Here is a 26,419-nt window from a genome sequence, read left to right on the forward strand (position 1 = left end):
ACACACACACACACACACACACACACACACAATGTAACCAGGAGTTGAAGCCAACAAGCCATGTACACACACACACTGCCATCTACACACACACACACACACACACACTGTAACCAGGATAAAGGCGAACTGGGAACCTTCCATGTTTTCCCCCAAAAGAATACTAAAAGGGGGAGGGGGCAGATTACGGTCAAGAAAACTCTCTGGGACAGTTATGCTTTGTTTGCCATAAGTCCAGGCCAGTCAGAAAGGACAACAACAGCAAGAGTGGCTCTTTAAGCCCGCCCAGGGAAAAGAGAAAGTGGAAGGAGTGGACTACATTTCCCAGAAGGCGGCGCGCAGGGGGCACCCCCGCCGATTGGCTGCGCACCGGAACGCTCCCGCCGATTGGCTGCGCGGACCCCGCCCCACGCCGACCCAGGGCGCTGAGTCCCGGGATAGTGCGCTCGAGAAGCCGGCTGCTCCAGGAAGGCTCACCCCCGGCGAGTAGGCTAAATGGCGTTGCGGCCTGTGTCCCAGAAGCTGTGGAGGGTCCTGGGGACTGGCGTCCGGAGCTGCAGCTCAGGGGCTCCGGTGACGCAGCCTCGTCCAGGGGAGTCCTCCCAGCCTGCAGTGGAGGTGAGCCCGCCCGCACCCATACCTATCAGGAAGGGGCTCCCTCGCTCTGGGCAGCACCCGGCCCATCCTGGGTGGCAGTCTATGGAAGGGGCCCGTTGGCGCTAGACGCTCTCATGAAACTGCCCCATCTCACCAGCTACCGACTCTAGCGGAAGGGGCTCCCTGCCCACCCAGCCTTGCAGGCTCCTTCCAGGTTGAGTGCCTGCTAGACGTGGGCTGGTGGCACCAGGGCATTGGGTCCAATGAGGTGTGATTAGTATCCCCTGTGCGCCGCCCACACCCAGCCACTTCTTAATCCCTTTCCTCCCTGCCCCCCGCGTGGAAGTGTCGGTGTGATCAGGTGTCTGTGACACTGCTTCACGGTGTGACACTGACTAAAAGTGTCACCGTGGGGCCACCAACTGTCAGTAGTCACCTCTGTGGTCACAGGACTCTGACCCGCCCTTGCCTGCCTGTTTCCATCTTTTCCCATGGGAGGGTTCAGGTCAGCCTCCTTCTGGACCAGAACTGAGCCAGACCAGGGCCCTTCCACGTTGGGGGGGCAGGGTCTCATTAGGGGTTGAGGGGTTGCTTCCTCTACCTTCGGCAAAGCCCCCTCCTCCCCTCAGTGTCCTCATTGAGGTTCACCTTCGCTGCGCTTTTGTCAGCGTGGCCAGGGAATCATTATGGAGAGAAGCATCTCACTTTATTTGGGGAAACTTCTTTTCCCAGCCTCTCTAGTGGCTTTCTGCGCCCCACCCCACCCCATCTCCCAGGACGACTGGGCTTCCCATCTAGGGGACCATCAGCTCATAGCTCCTCGCATCTTTTATTGTTCAGAAAGGAGGAGGGCTTCAACCTGACTTGCATCCCCTAAACCCAAGCCCTTCTGAGAGCAGGCCCTCTTTGGGGGAAGAGCAGAGGTTTTTTGTCACCAGTATCCCGAGCTCCTCAACTTCTTTGTGGTGGGGGAAAGTAAAGATGATGAGAGGTCTTTAAAGATTTCAAGAAAAATGTGTGTGCCCCACCCCCCGCAATTTCATTTGAAGCTTTCATGAGAGGACCCCTGTGTTCGGTGACTTCATGCGTGGTCCCATGTAGTCCACACACAGTAAGACCCCCGGGGAGGAGTTGTTGTTATCAAGTGAGCCGATTCCGAGGTTTCCCAGGCCTTTCCAAAGCAGATGATCCAGCGCTTCTCGGCATGTTCCCACAGCTGCTCCTTTGGCTAAGGGTTCAGCACTTAACCCTTTACACTACTCAGGGCTCCGGCGATATAGGTAAGATCGGCATTTTCAGGTGGAAACATTGCAGCTCACCAGAGTGAAGTCACTTCATTCAAGCCCCAGAGCTATAAAGTGAGGGAGCAGGGACTCAAACCCCAACCCCAGGACCTTGCTCAGGTCTCCTTCCCCAGAGGAATATAAGAGAGGCTGCTTCTGCCCTTGAAGAAAGAAAGAGGAGGGTGTGGACTTGGGCAGGGCCCTTCACATCTCCGCGTCTTTAGTTTCTTCCTCTAAAATGGGAACCGTAGTGCCCGCTTTAACAGTGGGGTGAGAAGCGTTAACTAGCCGTGCCTTGGAACAAACAGCCCAGAACAGAGGACATGGCTGTGTGGTGTCAGTGCTGGTCTGAGTCCATATCTTTGCCACCACTGGCCCCAGTGGGGTCCTGTCCATCCTTTCCCATTGGACACTTAGAACGGCCATTCTGTTAACTGTGTGATCACATGTATCTCCCCCACCCCCCCAATAGGATTTTCTTTAGCAGATAGGGGATCCTGAGAGCTGGCTGCTTCCAGGCCTTTCCAAGTATTTCCCTGCAGGACTTCTTCCAGCAGTGCCACCGGCAGGCTGATCTTTGTCTTGTCTTTGTTTGCAGTCCAACTGGGGAGTAGGGGGTGAGTGGCGGGCAGGCTCTCACTCACTCTGCCCACCCCCCTTGGGGTTAGGATGGCAACCTCAGACGGGAGAGGGGCCAAGAGAAGTGTTTCAGAAAGTTGGTGGAGAAATGGAATTCCAAGATGATGGAATCTTTCCAGGAACTTTTTGTAGCACTCCAGTGTGTTCAGCAGAGCCACGGAGCTTGGCTGTGGGCAGAACCTAGGGGTGTGGGAGGGGATTCTCTTCTTTCCTCCGCGCAGCGTCCCTGTCCCATGCTGGAGGGCTCCTCGGGCTGACTTGAGATGGGAGGTGTTTGCAGGGGCAGACTGCAGAGCCACTGCGTGGGTGTCAGGATGTGAGAAACAGGCAAGGCGTGGGGTGGGAGAGGGAGAGGGAGCTGAGATGTGCAGTGTGTTGGGACAGGGGGAAGGGAGCCTGGGCTAAGGCCCAGGAGAGGCTGAGTGTCTCTGACAGCTGGGGAGGTAAGGTGGTGGCCGGTGGCTAAGTGGGACAGTGGGTGGGGGGCACAGCAACCCACAGGGTGTCTCCATTGAGTTACCTGGGTCGTCTGGAGGATCTACCCTAGCAGGGGAGCACTCTTCCTTCCTTCCTTCCTTCCTTCCTTCCTTCCTTCCTTCCTTCCTTCCTTCCTTCCTTCCTTTCTCCTCCCTCCCTTTCTTTTTCTTTCTTGACCTCAGGGCTGCCATGAGGCCCCGGGCCTGCCGGGGTAGGGGAGAAACTCGCTCTGGATGAAGCAAAAGCACCTGGGAGCTCAAGGGCCAGAAAGCTGAACCCAGGAGTGGGGTTTCCTAGGGAGGAGACAATGCCACAGAAGGGAGGAGGAGCACAGCTCTGGCAGTGGGCAAGAGATTCATCGGGGTCCAGCTTGACTCCTAGCCGGCACGGCTCATCACGGGCTCTTTCTGGGACATGGTACTGAAGTCTGACATAGGGCCGGAGTCTGGGAGAAGGGAGACAAGCTGGGCCGGGGGCTAGGCTGGGCTAGAGGTGGATTCTGTCTGCTTAAGGGGCCCCTGGTAGACATCATACCAAACAGCAGGTGATCTGGGGCCCGGGTATTTGAGTTTGGGATGTGTTCCTTTTCTCCTGGATGACGATGCTGCTCCCTCCACCCTAGAGCTATTTGAATGCTGGCCTTTACCATAGTAACCACTCTGGGAAGGTCCTGTTAGGGGAGGGCTCCCCCATGAACTCACTCCCTTGTATACACCACCCATCTCCGCCCTACTCCTTTGGGGGTGGGCAGACAAGAGAGTTTTTATTTTCTCTCTCTTAGTCTGGGTTGACAAGAGAAACAAATTCATAGACATTCTTATGTGTCTAAGAAAGAGCTTTAGATAAAAGAGCAATTGTATATCCCAGCGCAGTCCAGATCAAGTCCATAAGTCTGATATTAGCCCATTTGTCTAGTACCAGTCTGTAAATTCCTCTTCAGACTCACACAGCACATGCAATGATGCGGAGTGCAGGAAGATCACAGGCCAGTGGGTGGAAAGTCTTGTGGATCCAGTGGCAGTAGAAGCATCTTAGCAGTGGTGTGGGTCTCCACATGGCTCCTCCAGCTCCAGGGTTCTGGCTCCATCAGCATAGCTCCATATGGCTTGTCCAGAGGAATGTCTCCCAGGGAATGAGTGTGTGTCCCACCTCCAGGGAGCTATTTATCTCCTTAGCTCCTCCAAATGAGGTCATCAAGCTGCGACCTGATTGACAGGCTAAACTCCACCCCTTCACAAGTTGACCCCAGATTATGTAACGGTCTCTCTCTCACTCACTCTCTATCTCCCCCCATTGCCACTGAGTTGGTCCCATTCCAGCTCAGGTGGTCCCGCGTATGTCAGAGGAGAACTGTGTTGCTCCACAGGCTTTTCAAGGGCTGAATTTTCAGAAGCAGGTTGCCCCGACTTTCCTCCAAGGTGCCTCTGGGGAGCGTCAAACCTCCAGTCTTTTTAGCGGGGCTTCCAGACAAACGGTCACCAGGAGCATGCCAACCGATTACTGCCTGGTTCCCAGAGGTCATGCTCACAGTCCTAGGGGTGCACAGACCCCGTGGTCCTGCTTCGGGTGGTGGGATGGCAGGTCTGGCATCCTTGGCTCTGGGCCATCTGTCATTGAGCATTGAGTTTGGTGGGAAGGCCAGTCTCATCCAGGCCAGGGGAAAGCTGGTCAGAGCACACACAAGAGCAGTGCTCCATGAGCTTGTGTGATGTTCAAAGAGTGGACTGAAAATATCGTGAATGTTCTCCCACACACGTCCCCGTGTATGTAGCTAGCAATTCTGTTAAGATCATTGCAGTGATCACTCATTGAATACCTGCTGTATGGCAGGAACTGCATTCTTTCACCCACTCTTCCTATTGAACTCAGTATGATTCTCCCTATTTTATGGATGAGGAAGCTGAGGTGTCGAAGCTTGCTCAGTAATGGAATCAGACTTTTCCAAAGTCTGTGCTCATAGCAGCAGCAACCACTATTGGATTAAAATAGCATCTGGAACTGGTTCTGGTAGTGATCCCTGGCCCTGGGCCATAAGCTTTGAGTCCGTTCTACTTCTCAGTGAGCTGACAGGCAGGCTAGAATTGCTCCTGGGACTCTTTACAAGAGGACATAGACCCTTCTTTCTCCCATGGAACAGCTGGCGGATTTGAACCTCTGACCTTGTGCTTAGCAGCTCAGTGCTCAATCCACTATGCCACCTGAGCGCCTATAAAAAGACGAGGCACTTTAAAAGCCAAGCAGAACCCAGGCCCTCTCCCAGAGCGACTGAGGAGGAACGCTCACACCCTTGCTTCTGAAATTCTTGCGGGGATTTGCACGAGCAGCTGAGGTTGCGAAACCACTGTTCTTGACCGAATCTGGGCAGTGCAGAGCCGCCCGAGTTAATGATCACCACCAAGTTGCAGGTCTTTGCACACCTCTCTCTCTGGAGGAGGGACAGGCCTGTGACACCATAATCAACACTCTCTACCAATTGACAGCACTAGCCACTGGAGTCAGGCCCGAAGGGCTCCCAGGAGGAGGGCAGAGGAGCTGCCCAGGCTTGGGATCCTCCTACTTCCGACAGCGCCCACCTGGCCCTTGCCCGGTGAGGGAGGTCACTCTATTCTGCCTGGTCACACTCTGTAGATCAGCGGTTCTCAACCTTCCTCATGCGGCGACCCTTTCATACAGTCCCTCATGTGGTAGTGACCCCCCCCCCAACCATAAAATTATTTTCATTGCTGCTTCATCACTGTTATTTTGCTACTGTTATGAATCGTCATGTAAATCTCTGTTATGCAGGATGTATTTTCATTGTTACAAATTGAACATCATTAAAGCGTAGTGATTCATCACAAAAACAAAATGTAATTATATAGTGTGAAATATTTATTTCTAATGACAAATAAATGAAGTTTTGTCTTGTAGCATGGTGTAGCATGGGTAACGTCTTCACACGCGTTGTCTCAGTTCCTAAGACCATCAGAAATATGTGTTTTCCGATGGTCTTAGGCGACCCCTGGGCAATGGTCGTTCAACCCCCAAGGGGTCACGACCCACAGGTTGAGAACTGCTGCTCTAGATCCTGGGCTGTTTCTCCCTCGGGGTTTAAACAGCACTTTCGTGGCTCAAACAGCTAAGTGTTTGGCAGCTAACTGAAAACTTGGCTGATCGAGCCCATCTGGTGGCTCTGTAAACGAGCCCTGGTGGCATAGTGGGTGATACTACCTTGAGGCTACTAATCCCAAGGTTAGCAGTTTGAAACCACCTGCTGCTCCACAGGAGAAAGATGAGGCTTCCTACTCCCGGAAAGAATCACACCTTCAGAAACCCACCAGGGTAGTTTACTGCCCTGACACGGTCGCTGTGAGTCCAAATTGACTGGGTGCAGTGAGCTTGGTTTGGGGGCAGTGGCTCTGACCACCCCAAGAGTGCAGTTAGGTAAAGCATGGGGCAGTTCTACTCCCTTATGGGGTCACTAGGGGTCAGAGTCCCCTTGGTGCCACCCCGCAGCATCAACAAGGCACTTAGACATTGGAGGGAGAAGGTGGGAGGGGGGTGGGGTAGGAGGCTTGCCAAATGCCGGGTAGCAAGTTTGTATGTGCACCCAGCAGGGCTTGGGTGAAGGCGTGGGTGTTGCATGCAGAGTCTGAATGAATCTAGATGAGGCCGAGTGAGACCTCACAGTGAAATCCAGCCGGCCTTGCCATCCCCTCAGCATGGGGTGCTCTCTGCTGTCTGCTGACTCGTGCTTCCTGCTTAGCGTCTCACCTGTGCCAGGTGCCTGGGTTTACTTGATCTCCCTCCTCGCCCAGCTAACGAGCCCTGGCAGTGCCATCCGGCGGTGTTGGGCTGCTAGCCACACGGTCAGTTTTCAGGCCCACCAAGGGGGGAGGGGAGACGGAGGCGTCTGTTCCCCTGAAGATTGACCACCACACAGGCCCTCCTGTAGCTGTGCTCTGAGCCGGAGTCAACTCCGTGACATCGGGTGTTTGGTTGGGTTGGGGTTGGGTTTTGCTGTTCTCACCGTCGTTCCAATCGGGGTGAGGGGAGACAGCATGGCAAGGGAGGAGCAGGGGTGGGAACTGACTGACAGCCGACTGAGCTATGCACAGAGGCGAGGGTGTACCTGTGCCCTGTCCCCGGGCTCCCCGGTATCTGATGCCCTGGTTGACATGGGGTTCTTGATTGTGGAGTGGCCCCCACCCCACCCCTAGGGCCACTGGGGATAGAAAGGCCCCGGGGGTGGGTGGGCCTGAGGGTCCACAGGGACTCCATGGAAGCAGCAAATGACTGAGAATCTGTACAGAGAAGCGGCTGCTGCTCACACACTCTGGAACTGTGTGCTCAGTGGCTTGGCCACTGTGGGGGGCTGGTCTTGAGGTGGGGAGTTGAAGACCCAGGGAAACCCTGGAAGCAGTTTTTGAATGTGTACCCCTGCCCCCTCCTTCCCTGGAACCCTCTTTCCCCTCCTCTCTCCTGAGGGAAGGCAACGGTGTTCAGCTGCACCCTGGCACACAGTAGGACTGCCTAGGGAGAGGGGAAAATTAGTGGTGCCTGGGGTCCAGTTCTAGAAATTCTCAATTCAGTTTGGTCTCTGGTGGTCTTTTTTTTTTTCTTTTTCTTTTTCCTCCCCATCTCTTAAACTTCCAGACAGTTCTAACATCAGCCAAGGCTGAAGAGCTCACTGCAGTGTCTCCTTCCCGGAATCTTGTTGTTCTTACAAGCCTCCTGGTTGGTTCCAGTCCACGGCGACCCCGTGCACAGTAGAACGGACCCTGCCTGGCCCGGTGCCATCCTCACGATCCTCACGATCCGTCTGCTGTGCGAGGCCCTTGTTGCGGCCTCGGGGTCAGCCGCGCACACAGAGGGGCTTCCTCTCTTGCTCTGACCCTTGCCTTTGCCAAGCACGATGTCCTTCTCCAGGGACTGGCCGCGCCTGACAACACGTCCGATGTACACGAGATGAAGTCTCGCCATCCTTCCTTCTCGGGAGTGTTCTGGGTGCGTCGTCCAAGAGAGATGTAGCTGCGCTTCTGGAGTGCAGGGGAAGTCGAGGTCATGGATGGGCTCGCGCATGGCAAGGGTGGAGGCGGGCACAAGCCTGGGCAGTGTGCTGCTCTGCCCTCCATGCCCAGCAGCACCTAACAACAATGACAACAACAACAATCAGGGCTCCTACCCTCGATCCATCGTTGGGTCTCCTGGAGGAACATCGGGGTCCTGCGTTCTTTGTTCACAGAATTCTAGAGACGTGACTATTCCCACCCCGCCATCTTCCTTCTTGGGCTCTCCTTTGACAGTTAGGAGAAGGAGTTTAGCTCATGGAATCAGAAGACCTGCCTTGACCCTCCATTCTGCCAAGTGTGTTGCTGGAGCCCATCCAAGCGTTCGTTAGGACCATCGCCCTGCTAGGTAGGGTGTGGGAACTGAAGGAAGAAGGGCACATTCTTTGAAAACTGAGCTGATCTGCAAGTGTTGCTCCCATGGGGCAATGATCTCATCCACATCTGTCAGGATCCAAGGTTGTGCTGTCCAGGGAGACAGAGCTGAGGTGGGAAGGGGGACAGTGGGCGGATGGGTTTGGATCATGCTTGGCGCCTCCAGTCATCTCCTCCCCTTGAGGCCCCAGAGAGTGGGTGCTAATCCTTTTTTTCTGGCAGGAGATCAGGGTGAAGAATAAAGGTTGAAAGGCAAGTCAGTCGCCGTTGAAAGGTCTGGTTTGAACTCACTCAGAGGCAGGCACCGCAGAAGGCAGGCCGGGCAGTCTGCTTCTGGCAGGTCACCACTGGGAGGACCTGCGTGCACAGTGCGGAATCTCACACTCGCACGGGCCCCTGGAGTGGAACTCAGCCCCACGAGGGACCAGCTTTGTGCGAGCTGGTCACCCTGGTCCTCCACTGCGCCTTCCCTGGGGCTGGGTTGCTGCCTACCTTCCTTCCCAAACCCCCAACGAATGCCCTCTTCAAGATGCCGTCTTCCCACACGGGGCAATGGGGAGGCCCCAGTGTGTGTGAGACGCATGAGCCCCTGTAGTTTAGTTAATAGTTATGCTGTGAGCCCCTTCTGCCCCCTGTCTTATAAAGGGAAGGTACCTGTGGGGGTAGGGAGGGGAGGCAGTTGGTTGGGGAGAGGTTTACTGTATCACAGGCAGAGGTCGGGTGTGTGTGGCCTGAGCTGAAGACCTTCTCTCAGTCTTCTCTGGCCAAGCCCCCACCTGGACCCAGGTGCTGGCCAACTTGGCTTGCATCCTGGTGATTCGGCCCAAGGAATCCTGGAAATGCTTGTTTGTTCTTGGGCAAGGCTTCCGGGGGGGAAGGTAGGGGCAGAAAGATGACAGCAGGAAGAAGCTGGGGCTTGGGTTGGGTTTAATGCCCTGCCTGACCCCGTGTCCTCTATGCCAACCATGGTGCCCTGCTGGCAGCACACTGCATGCCACAGAGGGCTCAGGACGCTGAGCCAAGTGTGGGGCTGCGGGGGTGGGTGCTTCCCCCAGGTGGGTCGTCCTCCCTCCTGCCCACAACCTGGGAACAGGGCCCATGAGCCTCTCTCTGCTCTGCCCTCACAGGATCTATCCAGGCGGAAGCAGTCCCTGAGAGAGCAGTCTGCCCCCTTCTCCACCTTCCTCACCGACAGCTTCGGCCGCCAGCACAGCTACCTGCGAATCTCGCTCACCGAGAAGTGCAACCTCAGATGTGAGTCCCCTGCTCAGAGCCCCTCTGGGCTCCCATTATCATCATGTGTCAGCAGGCACCACGTGGGAGCTACTGGGACTCCATTGAAGCCACCTCTGGAAGCTCCCCTTGCCCAGGGGTCCTTCTGTCCTCCCGACTCCTCCTTCTGACTCCTCTCCTCGCTCCACTACCCCTGGCATGCCCAGCCAGCCAGGGCTCGGGGCCAAGAGAGGGGTCAATGTGGAATGTGCCTGCTCCAGCAGCTGGATTCCACTGGGCACTGGCTGTTGGGTATAGGAGCAGGATTGGGGCCTGGCTCTCCCATCAGGGATCTCAGGATGTAGGGTAGGCATGACAAACTTGTGACAGATACAGGCCTGCTTGTGACCAACCCTGGCCCCTGTGCCCGGCCCATGAGACAGTTGGCCAAGACCAGAACTGAGACAAAGAGTGCCCATTTCGTAATCCCCTATGGAGCACCCCAGGGTGGTAACCGTGGTTGCAGGATGCCCAGCTTCTAATCTTCCAGCCTGTCTATCTGCCTGCCTGCCTTTCTTTTTTCCTCTGGAGCTGACAATGGGAAATGTCTCATAACCCAATAAATGCGCGTACAAAGAGCCCTCAAAAAAAATTCATGGATGGAATTAAATCATGGAATTTCCTTGAAGCCCTCTCCTATATATGTGTGCCCAGAGGTGACTGCTGTTTAGTTAAATAACAGTTGCTTTTGTTACATCTGGTACGTTCTGATACATTTACCTATTTGGTTCTTTCTGTTCTGTCTCAGAAAACCCATTCTGGGCCCAGCTCACTAACTGGGTCCCATGCCCCTCAGTGGATGCATGGTAAAGGGTATTTGAGTGTAAGAGAGCCCATACGGGGGTGGTGCAGCAAGGCAAGACACTCTTCTACCTGTTGTGCTTAGGATACAGCATAGGGCAGCCACGAGTTAGCACTCATTGGATGGCACCGCTCATCGACACCAGCACCAGGAGCTAGCAGCAGCGTAGGGGACGCCTTCCCCACTTGTCCTCGTCACCTGGTTCACTCCATTCTGGCTCCTTCCCCTGAGTTCTGAGTTCTTAGTTCTCTGGCCCATAAAATAGGACAGACACTGGCTCAAGATACGAGAATGGACTGGAGCCTTGGTGGCATAGGGGATGTGCACGGGACTGCTAACTGTAAGGCTGGCACATCGAACCCAGTGGCCGTTCTGTGAGAGAAAGATGAGGCTCCCTGTTCCTCTAAAGGGTCACAGCTTCGGAAGCCCACGGGGGGCAGTTCTTCTCTGCCCTCTAGGGTGGCCAGGAGTGGGAATGGGCCCGAGGGCAGGGGGGTGGTTGGTTTCTACATGAGGGCACTAGGAGCTACAGAAAAGGGTGGGCTTCCCCGGGCCAGTAAGAAGCCCCAGCCTCTCACATGCTGGCACACACTGTGTGGTACCAGTGTGAATGCCAGGCTAGAAGGAGGATGGAGGGTGCTGAGGGACTCTGCCGGGCATGCCCCTCCCCTTGGCCAGGCTGTGCCCAGAGCCTAGTTTGTCCTTTGGAACCCATCCCCTCAGCTGAGAAATGTTGAAGACCAAGGGGAGGGGTGGGGAAGATAAGCCCAGGAGCCCCAGAGGGCTGCTACTCAGGACTAGGCGCTGCTCTCCCCTGAAGCCCAGATTGGGGGTTGGTGGGTGGGGGTGGCTCTGAGACACAGAGGAAGCTTCTGGCTTGGTGGGGGAGTTGGGGAGTCAAAAGGCCTGCCTGCTGGGCCCATTCCCCACGCACACGGCCTCTCCTGTGCCCTCAGGTCAATACTGCATGCCTGAGGAGGGGGTCCCACTGACCCCCAAAGCCGACCTGCTAACCACCGAGGAGGTCCTGGCTCTCGCCCGGCTCTTCGTGAAAGAAGGCGTGGACAAGATCCGGCTAACGGGCGGGGAGCCACTCATCCGGCCAGACGTCGTGGACATTGTGGGTGAGCTTGGGCCTCCTCTCCCTGCCCCTGTGCCCGCAGCCGGGAGCATGGCGTCGGGGATGCTGGTGAGTCCAGCATGGCCCAGATGCACCCTCAGTGCAGGCTGGTCGCAGACTTGTCTGGAGAGTTGCAGAGCCAGTGGGCAGTGCCAGGAGGGCTCTTAACCCTCCACTGGGACCAAATACGTGCACTTGCCCCATGATGCCCAGCACTGCCTCCCAGAGGGTCTCCCTGTACCACCAGACCTCTAGAGATTTGTCTCCATGTAGCGGCCAGAGTGATCCCACTAGAAGTATAGGAGTAGGCCGCCTCAGTGTTGATAACTGAAGGGAGTGTTCGCTTAGCGCTCTACCTGTCTCTTGTACACAGTTGACACCTGTCTGGGACAGGAATCGGATCCCACTAGAAGTATAGGAGTAGGCCGCCTCAGTGTTGATAACTGAAGGGAGTGTTCGCTTAGCGCTCTACCTGTCTCTTGTACACAGTTGACACCTGTCTGGGACAGGAATCGGATCCCACTAGAAGTATAGGAGTAGGCCGCCTCAGTGTTGATAACTGAAGGGAGTGTTCGCTTAGCGCTCTACCTGTCTCTTGTACACAGTTGACACCTGTCTGGGACAGGAATCGGATCCCACTAGAAGTATAGGAGTAGGCCGCCTCAGTGTTGATAACTGAAGGGAGTGTTCGCTTAGCGCTCTACCTGTCTCTTGTACACAGTTGACACCTGTCTGGGACAGGAATCGGTTATTGTTCTATTTTGATGGGGGGAAAATTGGCCATTAGGATTTAGTAACATGTGCAAGGTCACAAAGTTTGTAAGGATCAGAGTCCAATGATTGGCCATCACATGCCAGCCAAAGTCCTCCCACCCCCACCCCCATCCCACCAGGGAAGGCCCATGTGCCCTGGCTCCTGCTTGCCTCTGTGCCGCTCCAGCTCCCCTCCCCTTGGCCACACCACAGGGCCTTTGCCCTTTCTGTCCCCTTTGCCAGGAGCACTACAGGCCTGGCCTCTGCTCAGAAGCTGTCTGCTCCACATGCATGCCCAGCCACTGCCCAGCCCAGGGGTGGACACACGATAGCCCGCAGGCTGGAACCGGCCCACTGCTGTTAGGGTGGCTCTGCTTTATTCTTATGTTTTTATAACTACATTTATCATGTTCAGGTTACTGGCTTGGCCTGTCACTTTAATTTTTTTACCCCCATCAGTTTATGCTTTTCAGGGTTGGGGTTTGCTGTTTCTCACCTTGGTGCCAGAGCAGTGAGTTAACACTCTCTGGGCATATCAGCTATTCTTTCGACACTGTTTGCCAGAAAAAGGTCTCAGGTCAGATCCTAGTTTCTGACAGGCCCGGGGAGGGCGAGGAAAGGAGAAGACACGAGCTTTGGGCTCCAGGATAGAGCAGTTATTCTCTTAGGCCTGTCAGTGAACAGCGAGCAGCATTGCCCCGTGAGACTGTCCACGCTGTGCCCTGCAGGTCTCCAGGGGGTGTTCTACCCGCAGATGGTGATGACAAAAGTGACTCCGCTAGAGTCAAACTAGTTGGAAGCCCGGCAGGTCTGTGCCTTCAGACCTCAGGGAGAAGCAGGGAAGGCTACAGACTCCCTGGATTTTCATCCCTCGGGCTCAGGGCCCTGTAGAGGGACAGTGGAGGACAGGAGACCCCGCTAGGCCGGTCGGGCCCTCGCTGTTGCCTCTCTTGTCCAGCAGAGCTTTGGCAGCTTCCCTCAGTGGATTCGTAAACCAGTCCCTGGGCTTTCGCCACCAGGTCCTTCAGGAAGGGCACAGACAGTGAGAGTCCCGAGACACTCGTGGGTGTGGACACGGACCCTTTCTTTATGAGGTCACACGCCCTGCCTGTCCCCTCTGCCCCAGCCTGCCACGCCTTCCCTCAGACCAGTCCAGAACCGCCAGCCCTCGTCCCAGGAGCTGCCCGAAGGTTGGGCAAGTTCCCGGATGCCCTGTTTCCCTCGAGCGTGCTTCCCCAAGGCTGGAAGCCGGCCCCCACGCCTCATCCCCTTCGCTGGCAGAGCCACCTGGAGCTGCTGCTCTTTCTTTTAAAAAGGACACCGGAAAACACCTTCAAACTTCTATTTGGGTGGGCACCGCAAAAGCCATCAGCGTTTGTATCAGCTGAGCGATGAGAGCATGGCTACTGCCTGCCGGTTGTCACCGTCGGCCTTCTGGACCACCCAGGCCCGGCCCTCCTCACAGCCAGTCAGGTGTCGGAGCCCTCCTTGCGGCCACTGTGTGCCTCCATCCCGTCCCAGGGCCTGCCTCGTTGGTATTGCTCCTCCGCGCTTCCCAGCAGGTGGTCCTCTTCCCAGGGCTCCTGATACCATGTCCAAAGTCCTCCTCTCTGCGGAGCCTTCTGCTGTACTTCTTACAAGGCGTCTGTTCGTCTGGCCATCTGTGGTCCTTTCAGTACCCTTCACCAGCACCGCCACTCAAATGCTTCCGTTCTTCTTCGGCCTTCCTTATCCACCGTCCACTTCCACGTACACCTGCGACGAGTGAAAATACCATGGCTCGGGTCAGGCCTTAGTCCTCAGCCTGACCTCCCTGCTCTTGAGCACTTTGAAGAGACCTTGGGCAGCTGATTTCCCCAGTGGAATGCACGGTCCGATTTCTGGACTGCTGCTTCCATGAATGTTGACTGGGATCTGAGTTCGGATGAGCGCCTCCCTGTATCCTAATACATTATCTCACAGACTCATTTTTTAAAAAATCTTAATCATATTGGATCAGCTAGAAGAACAAAAGCAAAGCATCCTCTCATCATGGTTCGACTCCAGGCTGCTTGGATTAGCCCCGTTTCCCTGGCCCAGGAGGAGCTCTGGCGGCGTAGTAGTTGTGCGTTGAGCTGCTAACCGCAAGTCAGCAGTTCCAAACCACCGGCTGCTCCCGGGGAGGAAGACGGAGCTTTCTACTCCCGTGAGGGGTTACGGTCTTGGAAACTCCAAGGGCAGTTCTCTCCTGTCCTGCAGGGTTGCTATGAGGTGGCATCAACTCCATAGCAGCCAGTTTGGTTTGGGGTTTGAAGCGGCCGGTTTAGCACTAGACTTGAGGGCCCACGTGGTCCAGAGCACAGTCCTGGAGCCTCGTGTAGATGGGTTTGAATCCCGGCTCTTCTTTTCACGTCATTGCCAGGCGACGTGGATTCCATTCCAACTCATGCGACGCCATGAGAGTCAGACTGGAACGGTGCTCCATGCAGCTTTCCGTTTCAGAAGCAGGTCGCTGGGGCTTCCTTCCAACTCTCCTTTGGGTGGATTTGAACCTGTAACCTAGTTAGCAGCTTGAGCACATGAACCATCTGGACTACTTACTGGCTTTAGCCCTGGCTAGCTATGTAACGTTGAGCAGTTTTCTTAATCTCTCCAAGCCACCCTCTGCTTATCTATATTAAGTGGGGCTGATCTTTTGTGTGAGGCTCAGCCAGCAAGGTGTACAGAACCCTCAGCTGAGTGTCTAACAGGGCGAGCACACTCAGGGTTCAATGCGCAGCTTGCTTTGTCCTCGGCTCAGGTCTCACCGAGCCAAGTCTGCAGAGAGCCACCCAGCCACTCCTCCTGTTCCCCCTTCCCGCCATCCTCCCGCCTTCCCCAAGGAGGGGTGGTCTGACCACCCCTGCTGTTTCTCCCCGCAGCCCAGCTCCACCGGCTGGAAGGGCTGAGGACCATCGGCGTCACCACCAACGGCATCAACCTCGCCCGGCTGCTGCCTCCGCTTCAGAAAGCGGGCCTCAACGCCATCAACATCAGCCTGGACACCCTGGTGCCAGCCAAATTTGAGTTCATCGTCCGCAGGCGAGGTGATCAGATGCAGCCAGCGGTGGAGGGTGTCCACCCCAGGACCCGCTGGAGCTGGGGAGAGTGAATGGTGTGAGGCGCACCCCCTGGCTCTCTGGGCTGAATGAGGATGTAGTCTGACCGACAGTTGTTCTCATTCAGCCCGGGAGCCAAGTGTGGCTCCTACCAATGACTCTTTGCAATCAGTTTGGTGAAAGGGAGCGGTAACTTTGAACTTCACTTGGGCAAAATGCGTCCTCCACCACGCCTTCCAAGCATTCTCTCTCTTATAGACCTCATATGCACTATGAAAAGTTGTTCTTCCTGTGGTGTGAATTTTGTCAAGGACATGTTGATAGACACTTACATAATCGTTTCCTCCTTTAAGGAAATGCTTGCTGACTCTCGGGCTAATAGGAATTGCCTAGGCTGCTCGGAGCTGTGGGTGTTTTCCGTGTGTGTGTGTAGGTGTAGGGATGGAGGTGGGTGAGAGGACCTTCCTGGACCTCACTCTGTCTTCCTCACCACAGGCTTCCACAAGGTCATGGAGGGCATCCACAAGGCCATCGAGCTGGGTTACAGCCCTGTGAAGGTGAGTCCCCCCCCCCCCCCCAGGCTCACACTGCTCACTCGGACTTCCTGCCCTTCCTGCCCAGCTCCTGGCCCCGCCGACAGCTCCCACCCTGGCCAGACAGCTGAAATGCACCCCACCCCCACCCCCACTACCACCACTTCCTTGCCAGTGGCGCCCAGTCTTGCCCCCCCATGAGGGAGGAGAGAAAAATCAGTGACCCCCATGGAAACCCCCAGCTGAAGGAGACCTGGGTGGAGTCAGGGAGTGGGGTCCCCGGTGGAGAGCCCAAGCCTGTGCCGGGCCTGTGCCACTGACCGTGTGCACAGAAGTACCATGGCTCCCTGTCGTCCGGCCAGGTGAACTGTGTGGTGATGCGGGGCCTCAACGAGGACGAGCTCCTGGACTTTGTGGCCTTGACGGAGGGGCTCCCCCTGGACATTCGCTTCATAGAGTACATGCCCTTTGATGGTCAGTAGTTGGACATTCGCTTCATAGAGTACATGCCCTTTGATGGTCAGTGGTGTGGCTTGTGGAGCAGGCTGGGCCCATGGGCATATCCATGCCAAGGGCTTGGTGGGGCGAATGCCTCGTGCCCTCAGTGCGTACTGGGGTGGTGGGAAAGGCTGGGGGGGAGGCTGCTGACTCAGGAGTCCAGCGGTGTGTGTAGAGGCATTGCTCCTGGGCTGCTGGCAGGGGAGGACTGGACGGACTCTGTTTCTAGGGCTCTGCTGGGACACCGGTGGTTCCTGAGTCAGCATGGGTGAGGTCTGATGCACCCGTTTTAGGCAGGGACCTCCGGGCCACCCACAGGACAGGTCGGGGAGCCATTCCTGAGCCCTGCAGGAGTATGGCCTTGACGCCGGGCAAGGCCCCTGCCGCTCTGTGACTCAGTCTTTCCTCCTGCCAACTTGCCACCCCACGTACAGGCAACAGGTGGAACTTCAAGAAGATGGTCAGCTACAAGGAGATGCTGGACACGGTCCAGCAGCGGTGGCCAGAGCTGGAGAAGCTTCCAGAGGAGGAGTCCAGCACAGCCAAGGTTTGGGAGGGGAGGAAGGAGGCTGGCGAGGGAGGCAGGGCGGTGAGGTCAGAAGGCTATGGTGCATTGCGGGATGGCATTTCAGTGCCCTGCCAACCACCCCCGTGTCTGATGGTTCGAGGGGCAGACATGGCAGAGTTAAGTCCCTCATCAGTGGCCGTTCCTAGTACCTGGCAGGGGGGAGTACCACCCCCCACCCCGGCTTCCTTAGGCCATCTCTGAACATGCTGCCCACGCGTCCTGTCCCCTTCAGTTTTCCCCCAAGAGCAGACCAGGCACAAGCAGATGCCAGGCCCGCTTCAGAAAGCTCATGCGCGTGCCTCTGTGCCCACGGTCTTTTGTGGTCTGCAGGCCCTTAGGCACCAGCTCCCTTTGGGCTCTGAGGGGCAAGGGAACTGGAGTCAGGGCTCCGGTGACAGGAGCCGAGAGCTCCGGCCCGGGAGCCCATCTCTGACCCTCCCTCCCGTCCAGGCCTTTAAGATCCCGGGCTTCCAAGGCCAGATCAGCTTCATCACATCCATGTCGGAGCACTTCTGTGGGACCTGCAACAGGCTGCGGATCACAGCAGATGGGAACCTCAAGGCGAGTGTCCCCCATCCACACAGTGAGCCCCCTCCTCCACAAGGCCCCACATTGCCTTTGCTCTGGAGATCGCCCCGTACCTGTGCTCCTGATTGGCGAGGGTACTAACTGGCCCAAAGGTAGTTGGTGAAATAAGATCAGATTCGGCGGGTGGGTGGGTGGGTGGGGAGGCATGTGTGTGTGTGTGTGTGTGTGTGTGTGTGTGATGCCCGGTAGGAGTGGCAGGCGAGAGTGAACTCATGACACCTGTGGAACTCTTCACCCCAACTTTCTTGACTCTCATTCTTGGGTTCCCTAAAGTGGCTTCTGGTTGGGGATACCAGAGGGGATTGGGGAGAGACTGTCAGAGAGGACTGGGGAAGGACAGTGCATCAAGGGGGCACTGGCTCAGGTGGCCCCTCCCAGTAGGCCCAGGCCTCAGCTCTGGAAGCAGCAACCATTCCTGACTTCCCTCAAAGCTTAACAAGCATGGTGTGTGTGTGTGTGTGTGTGTGTTCGTGCACACTCAGCCCTGGGTGGGGGTGGGAGTGGGTAGGGGGTGGTGGGGAAGATGAGAGGCCCAGAGACATGGCCTTTCTGAGATAAGGTACGACAGCGTAGCACGTGCTTCTGGGTCCCCTGAGTGGGCCTGGAGGAGGAACTCTGCTGACCTTGGCGAGCCTCGGAAAATGGGCCAAGTGCAAACAAGGGGTGGGAAAGATCCCGTACTTGGGTCCCAGATTCATTCAGCAAAGGGAGAAGTGGGCTGGCTGAGGGAAAGATTGTGATCTGTGGACATTATGGCTCTGGGAAGGCTTTTGAGCCTCCGTCCGGGCCTTAAGAAATAACCTGCAGGGTGGCTTTGGAGCGAGAGGCTTATGACCTTCGCCGGCCACCTGGCGGTGCTCCGGACAGGGAGGAGTGTGAGGGGAGGGCTGACAGGGAAGATCGCTGCTGATGGGTGTGGACAGAGAAAGGAAGGTGCCCAAGTGGCCTTGGCCCTGGTTGGCCTTGGTCTGGGCAGGGTTGGGAGGGTGTCGGTGGGTTGCATTTAAGTGCATCAAGTTATACATCCAAATGGAACCGCTAGGCTGGTTGTTGAAAAGGCAAGGGACCCTCCCCTCCCCTTCTACCACCCACCATGGGCTGGAGATGTACTGATTGACCTGGGCTATAGGTGGTATCTAGGAGTCCTAGTGGTGCTGTGTTGCTAACCAAAAGGTCCATGGTTCTAACCCACCAGACTCTGCACAAGAAAGATGAGGCAGATGACTCCCATAAAGTTATGTGGCCTTGGAAACCCCGGGGAGCCATTCTGTTAGGTCCTACAGGGTCTCTATGAGTTAGCACAACTCCACGACAGTGGGTCGGGTTGGGTATCTATACCAGTCAAGGTCCCACCGGGAAGTGGGGCATGGGCTTCTGAAGAGGATCTAATGAGGGGCTGTTTCTAGTGCAGGGTGAAGGTCATCATTAGGCATGTTGTGACATGAGGGACAGGCAGTAGCAGAAAGCTGTGCTCTTTTTTGCTGGAAGAGCAAGGGGGAGGAAATGGTGCCCCTGGAACCCATGCGAACGGGAGGAGAGGCCCCCCGGCTGGAGCTAGAGCCGTCGATGCCAATCAGGAAGGGAAGCAAGAAGAAATACCCCAGCCTAACTTTCCTCTCACCCTTTGACCTCCCATTGGCCAAAGGCAAGCAGAAACCGGCGGGAAGGGAGCCTACAAGGGACTGCCCACAGCAGGTGGCCTTCTTGCTAAGAGTAGAGAACGGAACCTGTTCTGGTGGAGGAAGTGAGGAGGGGCCACAGCCAGTGCAGTGCACTCCTCAGCCCTTCAGACCCACAGTTCATTGGTGTCGTAGCCTCCTGGGTGGGCTCTGACCTCTGGGGCCTCCCTCCCTGTATCCACAACACCTCGCCCAGAACTGGCACATCGTAGGTGCGTTCGAAGATTTTGCGGAAGGGTGGTGCTCTAACTCCAAACTTCCTCCCATCCAGCTGATTCCAACTTAACAGCAGCCCTAGAGGATAGAGGGTCTGCCCCCACAGTAGAAGGGCCCTCGGGGTTCCAAGGCTGTCAGTCTTCTCAGGAATGGGAAGCTGCTGCTTTCTCCCGAGAAAGCCAATGCATAATCCAGCACACCACCGGGATTCCTGCGAGGAGGGTCTCACGTCAGCTCAGCTCAGGCCAACTCATTGTCACCCTGTCGGCCAGAGCAGGGCTGCCCCTGTCGGTCTCGGAGCCTATACATCTTTATGAGAGCAAAAAGGATCATCTTTCTCCCTTGGAGTGGCTGGTGGTTCAAACGGTGGACCTTGTGGTTAGAACCCACTTTGCCACCAGGATTCCTGGAAGGAGGGGAGGGTAGGTGCCTTGATGTCTGGAAGTAGACCATCCATCCCCAGGCCTCCATAACATCCCATCCAGGTGCTCCCAGAAAGCTTGTTCCACCACATTTGGATGAACTCGGATGCCATCTTCACCAGCCCTCTGTAGTTAAGCAACCATTCGGGACACCCCAACCTCAAATAAGTGCCAGAGCAGTCAGAGTAAGGGACCCTGAGGGAAAAGAGGAGAAACGCATTGTGCCTGCCACCTCTCGAGGGGATGGCCAGGACTCAGCTTCAACCACTTGGGGTCCATTCCTGTGGCAATCAAGGGGCCATCCCCTTGGGTGGTCACAGAGCAGGGGCTGTGCTGCGTTTTTGTGTGCGATGTCTGTTGACACCTAGTGGAACAAGGCACATAAACGCCTCGGGATGCCCACTCTACCTCGAGCCCTTCCAGCCTCTCTGACCGCTCTACCCACCTTCTGTCCTCCAGTGACCAGGGAGCCGGGCCTTAAGTATGAACCGGACGTAGGCAGGCTGGGGGGCTGGCTCTACTCTACATGTGGGGATCAGCTGCTCAGAGGCTGGGGGCTCGTGATGGAGACGTGGTTGTCCTCATCCCCGTGGTCCCCCTACAGGTCTGCCTTTTTGGGAGTTCCGAAGTATCGCTCCGGGATCTCCTGCGCACAGGGGCCACCGAGGAGGAGCTGCTGAGAATCATAGGGGCAGCCGTGGGCAGGAAGAAGCGGCAGCACGCAGGTAAGGGGCAGGGGTGGGGGAGACTGGGCTGGGCCCAGAGTGAGCCTTGTTTAACGCAGGAGGGCAGGCCGTGGCTGGTGGGAGGGGAAGAGATCAAAGGAAGGCCCTGTCCGGAGCTGGTGGGAACACAGTGTGGTCCTGTGGGCCCTCTAGAGTGGGGTGCACTCCTGGGTCTCCTTCCTTGGGGACACTGGCATAGCACAGACCGCCAGGATGGGGGAGCTGTTTTTTGGGAGTTGGGGGATGGGGAAGGGTGCCTTTGCCTGTCTCATTCCCCAACCTGCCTTCTTCCTAGGGAGGGCTGGGTCCCGGGCATCCAGACTTCTCTGGTCTCTCCCGTGGACACCCATGCAGTGAGCATGTGGGGATATGTTGGCACGCATACTGGAGGTTATCCCCCTCCTTAATGTCCTTCTGTTCGCTTCGGTGAACTCTCCCCCCACCCTCTCTTCCCTTCCCCATCTCCCCCTTATCCCAGGCATGTTCAATATTTCCCAGATGAAGAACCGGCCCATGATCCTCATCGGTGGGTGACCCATCAGTACGTAACCACTCACCCTTGCCCTCGGGGGTCCTGAGGGTGGGGTTCCCTGCTGAGATGCACTCCCAGCTCCTGCGTCCCCTTCAGATACCCTCCGCCCTAGCCTTCCTCCTCATCCTCCTGCATCCTCTCGTAACCCCTTCAAGCCTCTGGTGTTGCTTCTCGTTCTTGTCCACCATTGCTCCTCACTCTGCATGTCACAGCAGTGACCCTGCAGTCTCACCTGGAGTGGGAGGGAGGCAGGGCTCCAGATTTCAAGGTCACTATAAGGTTCGTTATCAGGAGAGACCAGTCCCTGGAGGAGGGCATCCTGCTTGGTCAAGCCGAGGGGCAGCAGCAAAGAGGAAGTCCCTCCGTGAGGTGAACCGACTGACTAGGCACACTGGGTGCAGGACCCGACAGTGTTTCGCTCTGACGTACACGGGGTGACATGGAGTCAGGCCAACTGGACAGCAACTCACAACAGCAGCAAGGCTAAAGTTGACGTCCTGGTTCAAACGGAGCCCTCTCCTGCTCCTGTGGAGTGACAGCCCTGTCTGTCGTCACCGAGCGGGTGTCTGGACCATTGGAGCCACCACCGATGGAGGGATTGTGGTTCTTCCGTGCCAGGCAGAGCACAAGGCAGCTAGTGACAGGGGCGGCACTCACCTTTTCAACAAGTAGATCGTCAGGCCTGAAACTCCCCACCTCCTTGACCCTCGGGGCTCATGCGGACCTGGCTTGTGTTCACGGGATGCTGCAAGATAATAACTCCTCTTTCTTAGAGCCAGTGTAGTCTCCTACCGCAAGGAACTGGCCCACTCTGAGCTCTCAGGCATCCGTTCCTCCCCTGGCGTACTGCCCGGGTGAGAGACAAGGCCGCCCCCCTTGACTGCACTCAGATCGGAGCCCTCGGAATTTTCCCAGTAGGCATGAGACAGCAGTGAGAAAACTTGAGAACAAAGGATTCTTCTTTCGAGACATGGGAGCCCAGTAAGCCCTGTCCCCCAGAGGGAGCAGGTAGAGGGAGCCCGAGACAGCTCCTGGACCCCCGTACACGCCAGCCACCCAGGGACAGCAGCTCTTATCATCTCTCCTCTCCCATCTCCGGTACCACAGGTCACCCTACTGGGCTGCAACCTCCATGGGCACACCTTCCTGGCAGGAACAAGGCTGGGAGCCCAGAGGATGGGGAAGGGGCAGGAATTTGGGGGAGACGTCCGGCACCCTTGGCAGTGTTATTGCTGTCAGGGATTTAGAGCGACTGTGGCCTAGCTTGGTGCATCTCAGACTTCCCTGTGTGTCTGAGCTGTCTGGGAAGCTTGTGGTGATTCTGAGGTCGGCGCTGGGAGCCTGCACCTCTAGTGAGTTGGTGCTGCGGGTCCAGTCCGAGGAGCCTTTGACTTGCAGGCTTGCTGAGGGAGCCGGCTTCCGGGAGGCCCCCCGGGTCATAGGAACTGGTCTGTGTACACTTATGATCTGTGTGAGGTGACCTCCAGGTGCCCTTCCCTCCGCCTTCTGTCCAGAAACGAAAAGATCTGTGTGAGCTCTTGGTGTGGAAGGTAAAGATGGGAGCCAGCATCACTGGTGTTGGTCCAGGCTGAGACTTGGCTGTAGTTTGCCTTTAGGAACAGAAGGACCATGGAGAAGTCGCCCTTCCAGACAGCAGTGTCCAGCCCTTAGATGTCTGGAAATACCAGTGTGTTGTGCAGATGGGGGCCCAGGAGTAGCCCACACCACCAGCGTGGTGAGGGCGTCAGAACCCCGTGGGGCGTGGCCCTGTGCATGGGGGGTTGGGAAGGACTTGAAGCTGACATTGCGGGGCCCCTGTCTCTGTGCAGCTTCTAGTTTGCTTCCTCTCCCTGTATCGTGTACCCCTCCTTCCTATCCACGCAGGGTGAGAGAGCTCCAGGTGGTCTGGGAAAGGGGTTGGGAGACAAGGTGGGTCAAAGAGGCCCCTCTTGGGCTTAGTCTTTCTCCCCTGCCCCTCCTGCCTTCCAGAGTCCCAGCGGATGCACCTGGATTCCCCACCAGCCATTCCCAGCGTTTCTTCCTGGGACTTGCTCCGTGTGTACAACCCAAGACCCGGAGTGAGTTTCTCCAGCCAGACGACAACTTTATGGAAAGGACACAGGGTCCCCCAAATCCCTCTCCTAGCCCAGCAGTGGCTGCAATCTGGCCCCCCTCAGAGACACTACAGCGCCCTCTTAGACTCGGACACCAATCCCAAGTGCCTTAACCCTGGGGCCCGGGCTCCTGCCACCCCCCCGGAGCCCCAGCCACCCTCCGGCCAACTAACCCACGTGGACTCGGAAGGACGGGCAGCTATGGTAGATGTGGGCAGGAAGCCAGACACAGAGCGGGTGGCCGTGGCCTCAGCCGTGGTCCTCCTGGGGCCCGTGGCCTTCCGGCTCGTCCAGGAGAACCAGCTGAAGAAGGGAGATGCCCTGGTGGTCGCCCAGCTGGCTGGAGTCCAGGCAGCCAAACTGACCAGCCAGCTGATTCCCCTGTGTCACCACGTGTCACTGAGCCACGTCCAGGTGCAGCTGGAGCTGGACAGCACACGCCACGCTGTGGTGATCCAGGCGTCTTGCCGGGCCCGCGGCCCTACCGGGGTAGAGATGGAGGCCCTGACCTCGGCCTCGGTGGCCGCCCTTACCGTGTATGACATGTGCAAGGCTGTGAGCAGGGACATCGTGCTGGGTGAGATCCAGCTCATTCGCAAGACCGGGGGCCAGCGGGGGGACTTCCATCGGGCTTAGAACCCGGTGTGCATACCCCACCCGCCAGCAGTCCAGCCGGGTAGGGTGCAGGTCCAGGGACTAGATGTCGGGTCCCGTTGGCCCGGTCCCCAAGAGGGACCTTAGGTTAGCGCCCCACACTCTTCCACTGCAGGGAGGCCTAGAATGCAGTGGCCTGGGAGGTGGTGTCCTTCTCCAGGCAGGAAAGCAGCCCGTCCCTCCAACCCCCAGGACCGCTGTGGCCTGGGCCGGACCTGCCAGGGCTCACCTGTAGGGCACTGGAAACCACGGTGTGGTCTCTGCCTGCTTCCCTCCCGGCATTGCAGACCACGCCATAGCTCCCTCTTCTCATAGTGGTTCCTTTTCCAGTCTCCCCGGCGGGGAGGAAGGCGAGGCTGGTTGCCCAGTGGGGCTCCCTTTGAGAAAAGAGAGCCCCCCTGGCCTGGATAGAGAATGGTCATATCCAGACTTCTCTTCTGCAACTGGGCCTTCCCATGGGTGACAGCACCTGAGGGGAGCAGAGCCACCCGGTCCCGCTGCCTCCCCACCCTGCTCCTCTGAGATGGCTAATGTGCCTGCCCACCTGTAGTCTGATCCATCCAGCATCCGGGCTTCCAGCTTAACAGTTAGTTACAGTGCCCTGCCAGCTCCCACTCCTCTTAAAGGGTCCTGCACACGGGCCAAAGCCCCAAGGACGGCTGAGCACCCATGTGCCCTGCACGCTGCCAGTCTGCCCATCACAGGGGGAGGAGCATGTATTAGCTCGCCTTCGCCCTTGCAGTGTGGCGGCCAGTTTGGGAGATGCAAGGCCCAGGAGATTCTGTGTGGGGAGGGCACTGAGCTACTAGGACATTGTGCCCAGTCATCGGCCCCTCCTGGAGACTGACCCCCCTCTCGGGGAGGAGAGGAAGGCAGAGACCGTGGGAAGTCCTGTTCTCCCCCTGTGCTGGGGGAGACCGTGGACCTGGGGGAGGGAGGCACAGGTGGGTGCCATCTATCGTAAAGGTGCTGCCAGACAGCCATGACCAAGACTTCTGTGACTTTCTGGAAGCAGATCATAAGAATCTTCCACCGAGGCAGCTCTGGGAGGGTTAGAACCACCCACCTGTCTGTGAGCCAGCAGCCCAAACCTTCTGCCGCCATCCAGGAGGGGTCCGGGGATGAGCAGAGAGAGGCTCCTGGTGGTCACATGACCCTCTGGGTCCTCCCCCCAAAGATGGGTTTCTGTGGGCCTGTCTGCAGAGGCTCCTGGACTTTTCCCCCCGACTGCCAAGAGGCGCTGGTGACCATTTGGCAGGTGGGGGTATTAGGTGCCATAGACTCTGTTCCCACCCACAGCCACCCTAGGCACCCAGAAAGAATCGCTGCCCGGTCCTGCCCCATCCTCACGGTTGTTCCTGTGCCCGAGCCCACGGTCGCAGCCACCGTGTCCATCCACCTCATTGAGGGCCATCCTCTGTCTCGCTGCCCCTCGGCTTGACCAAGCGTGATGTCCAGACACTCGTGGGGTGGGGTGGGCAGTCCTCCCCTGTCCTACAGGTCACGACAGGCTGAAATCGACGCGACGGCAGAGACTTGAGAGACTTAGCAGGCGGTCTCCACAAACAGAGCGTCCATCTCCAGATCTAACGAGGCCCACCTCGGCTGGCTTTAAATCACCAATCTGGACGTCAGCTCACTTGCGAGATTCTTTTAATAGTGACCCTCAGCTCTCACGAAACTGGAACAAGTTGTCTCCAGCCCACCCCACCCTCTGGCCCCAAGACCCCTCCTGAAGAAAAAGGCACAAGTCCCAGGGCAGACTGGATAGGGGTGGTATGGGTTTAATATATTTTAGTATTACCATATATTCTTATTTTTTAAAAAAAGGTGCAGATAAAAAGGACACAGATTTTGTACATGAGACTCGTCTGTCATCTGAGATCGCTGGTGAGGATAGCGTGGGCATGAAGGCCTCCTGGGTAAGAGGTGGGGGAGGGGGCCACAATGCCCCATTTGGTAGAAATGGGAAAGGCTGGCCCAGACCCCTCCCCACTGCATGTCCACCCCAAAGGAGAAGGGGCGGGGCTGCATTAGGTGGACTAGGAATTCACACCAGACACAAAATTAGACAGTGGGTAAGACCTACCCCCAAGGTGGCAGGTGGTGCGGAAAGGGGCCCGTGAGAGTGGGGCTTTGGGACACATGTCAGAGACCTCCACGTTTGGCAGAGCAAGGACCAGCTCAGCTGCCCCTACGGGGCGCCAGCCCCTTCTTGCCGACATAACCATAATGGCCCATGACCCAAGGCACTGTTGGCTCTGGCTACAAAAGCCGCTGGCTCCAGAGCCCTTGGCCAGAGCTAGAGGACAATAAATAGAGAAGGAGAAGTCGTGTGGGGTGGGGAGCCTGGCCCCTGGAATCCGGTATTCGCCCTCTGTAAACAGCTCAAACTGCTGTCCTGCAGCTTGAATGTGTCACCAACAGCTTCTGCATCCTCCGTCCTT

The 26,419-nt window shown here is 57.0% G+C and overlaps 1 protein-coding gene across 3 annotated transcripts; it reads left to right on the forward strand.

The window, feature by feature from the left end:
- Window positions 1–466: 466 nt before the first annotated feature.
- On the forward strand, window positions 467–25,831 carry MOCS1 (molybdenum cofactor synthesis 1). Of its 3 annotated transcripts, none has more exons than XM_004710751.3 (11): window positions 467–618; window positions 9,547–9,673; window positions 11,450–11,617; window positions 15,267–15,431; window positions 15,939–16,000; window positions 16,339–16,450; window positions 16,909–17,021; window positions 17,493–17,603; window positions 20,552–20,672; window positions 21,151–21,198; window positions 23,194–25,831. In XM_004710751.3, exons 1-11 carry the CDS (start codon window positions 496–498, stop codon window positions 23,952–23,954), a joined length of 1,911 nt encoding a protein of 636 aa, XP_004710808.2. In that variant the 5' UTR covers window positions 467–495; the 3' UTR covers window positions 23,955–25,831. The 3 variants fall into 3 exon arrangements, with proteins under 3 accessions (XP_004710808.2, XP_045150833.1, XP_030742769.1); XM_045294898.1 differs by having other exon boundaries at window positions 21,151–21,213; window positions 23,194–23,281; XM_030886909.2 differs by lacking the exon at window positions 21,151–21,198.
- Window positions 25,832–26,419: the final 588 nt, after the last annotated feature.

Source organism: Echinops telfairi, unplaced genomic scaffold, assembly GCF_000313985.2.
Source record: "Echinops telfairi isolate 266 unplaced genomic scaffold, ASM31398v2 ScPeMD7_3533;HRSCAF=4204_1, whole genome shotgun sequence".
Lineage (NCBI taxonomy): Eukaryota > Metazoa > Chordata > Mammalia > Afrosoricida > Tenrecidae > Echinops > Echinops telfairi.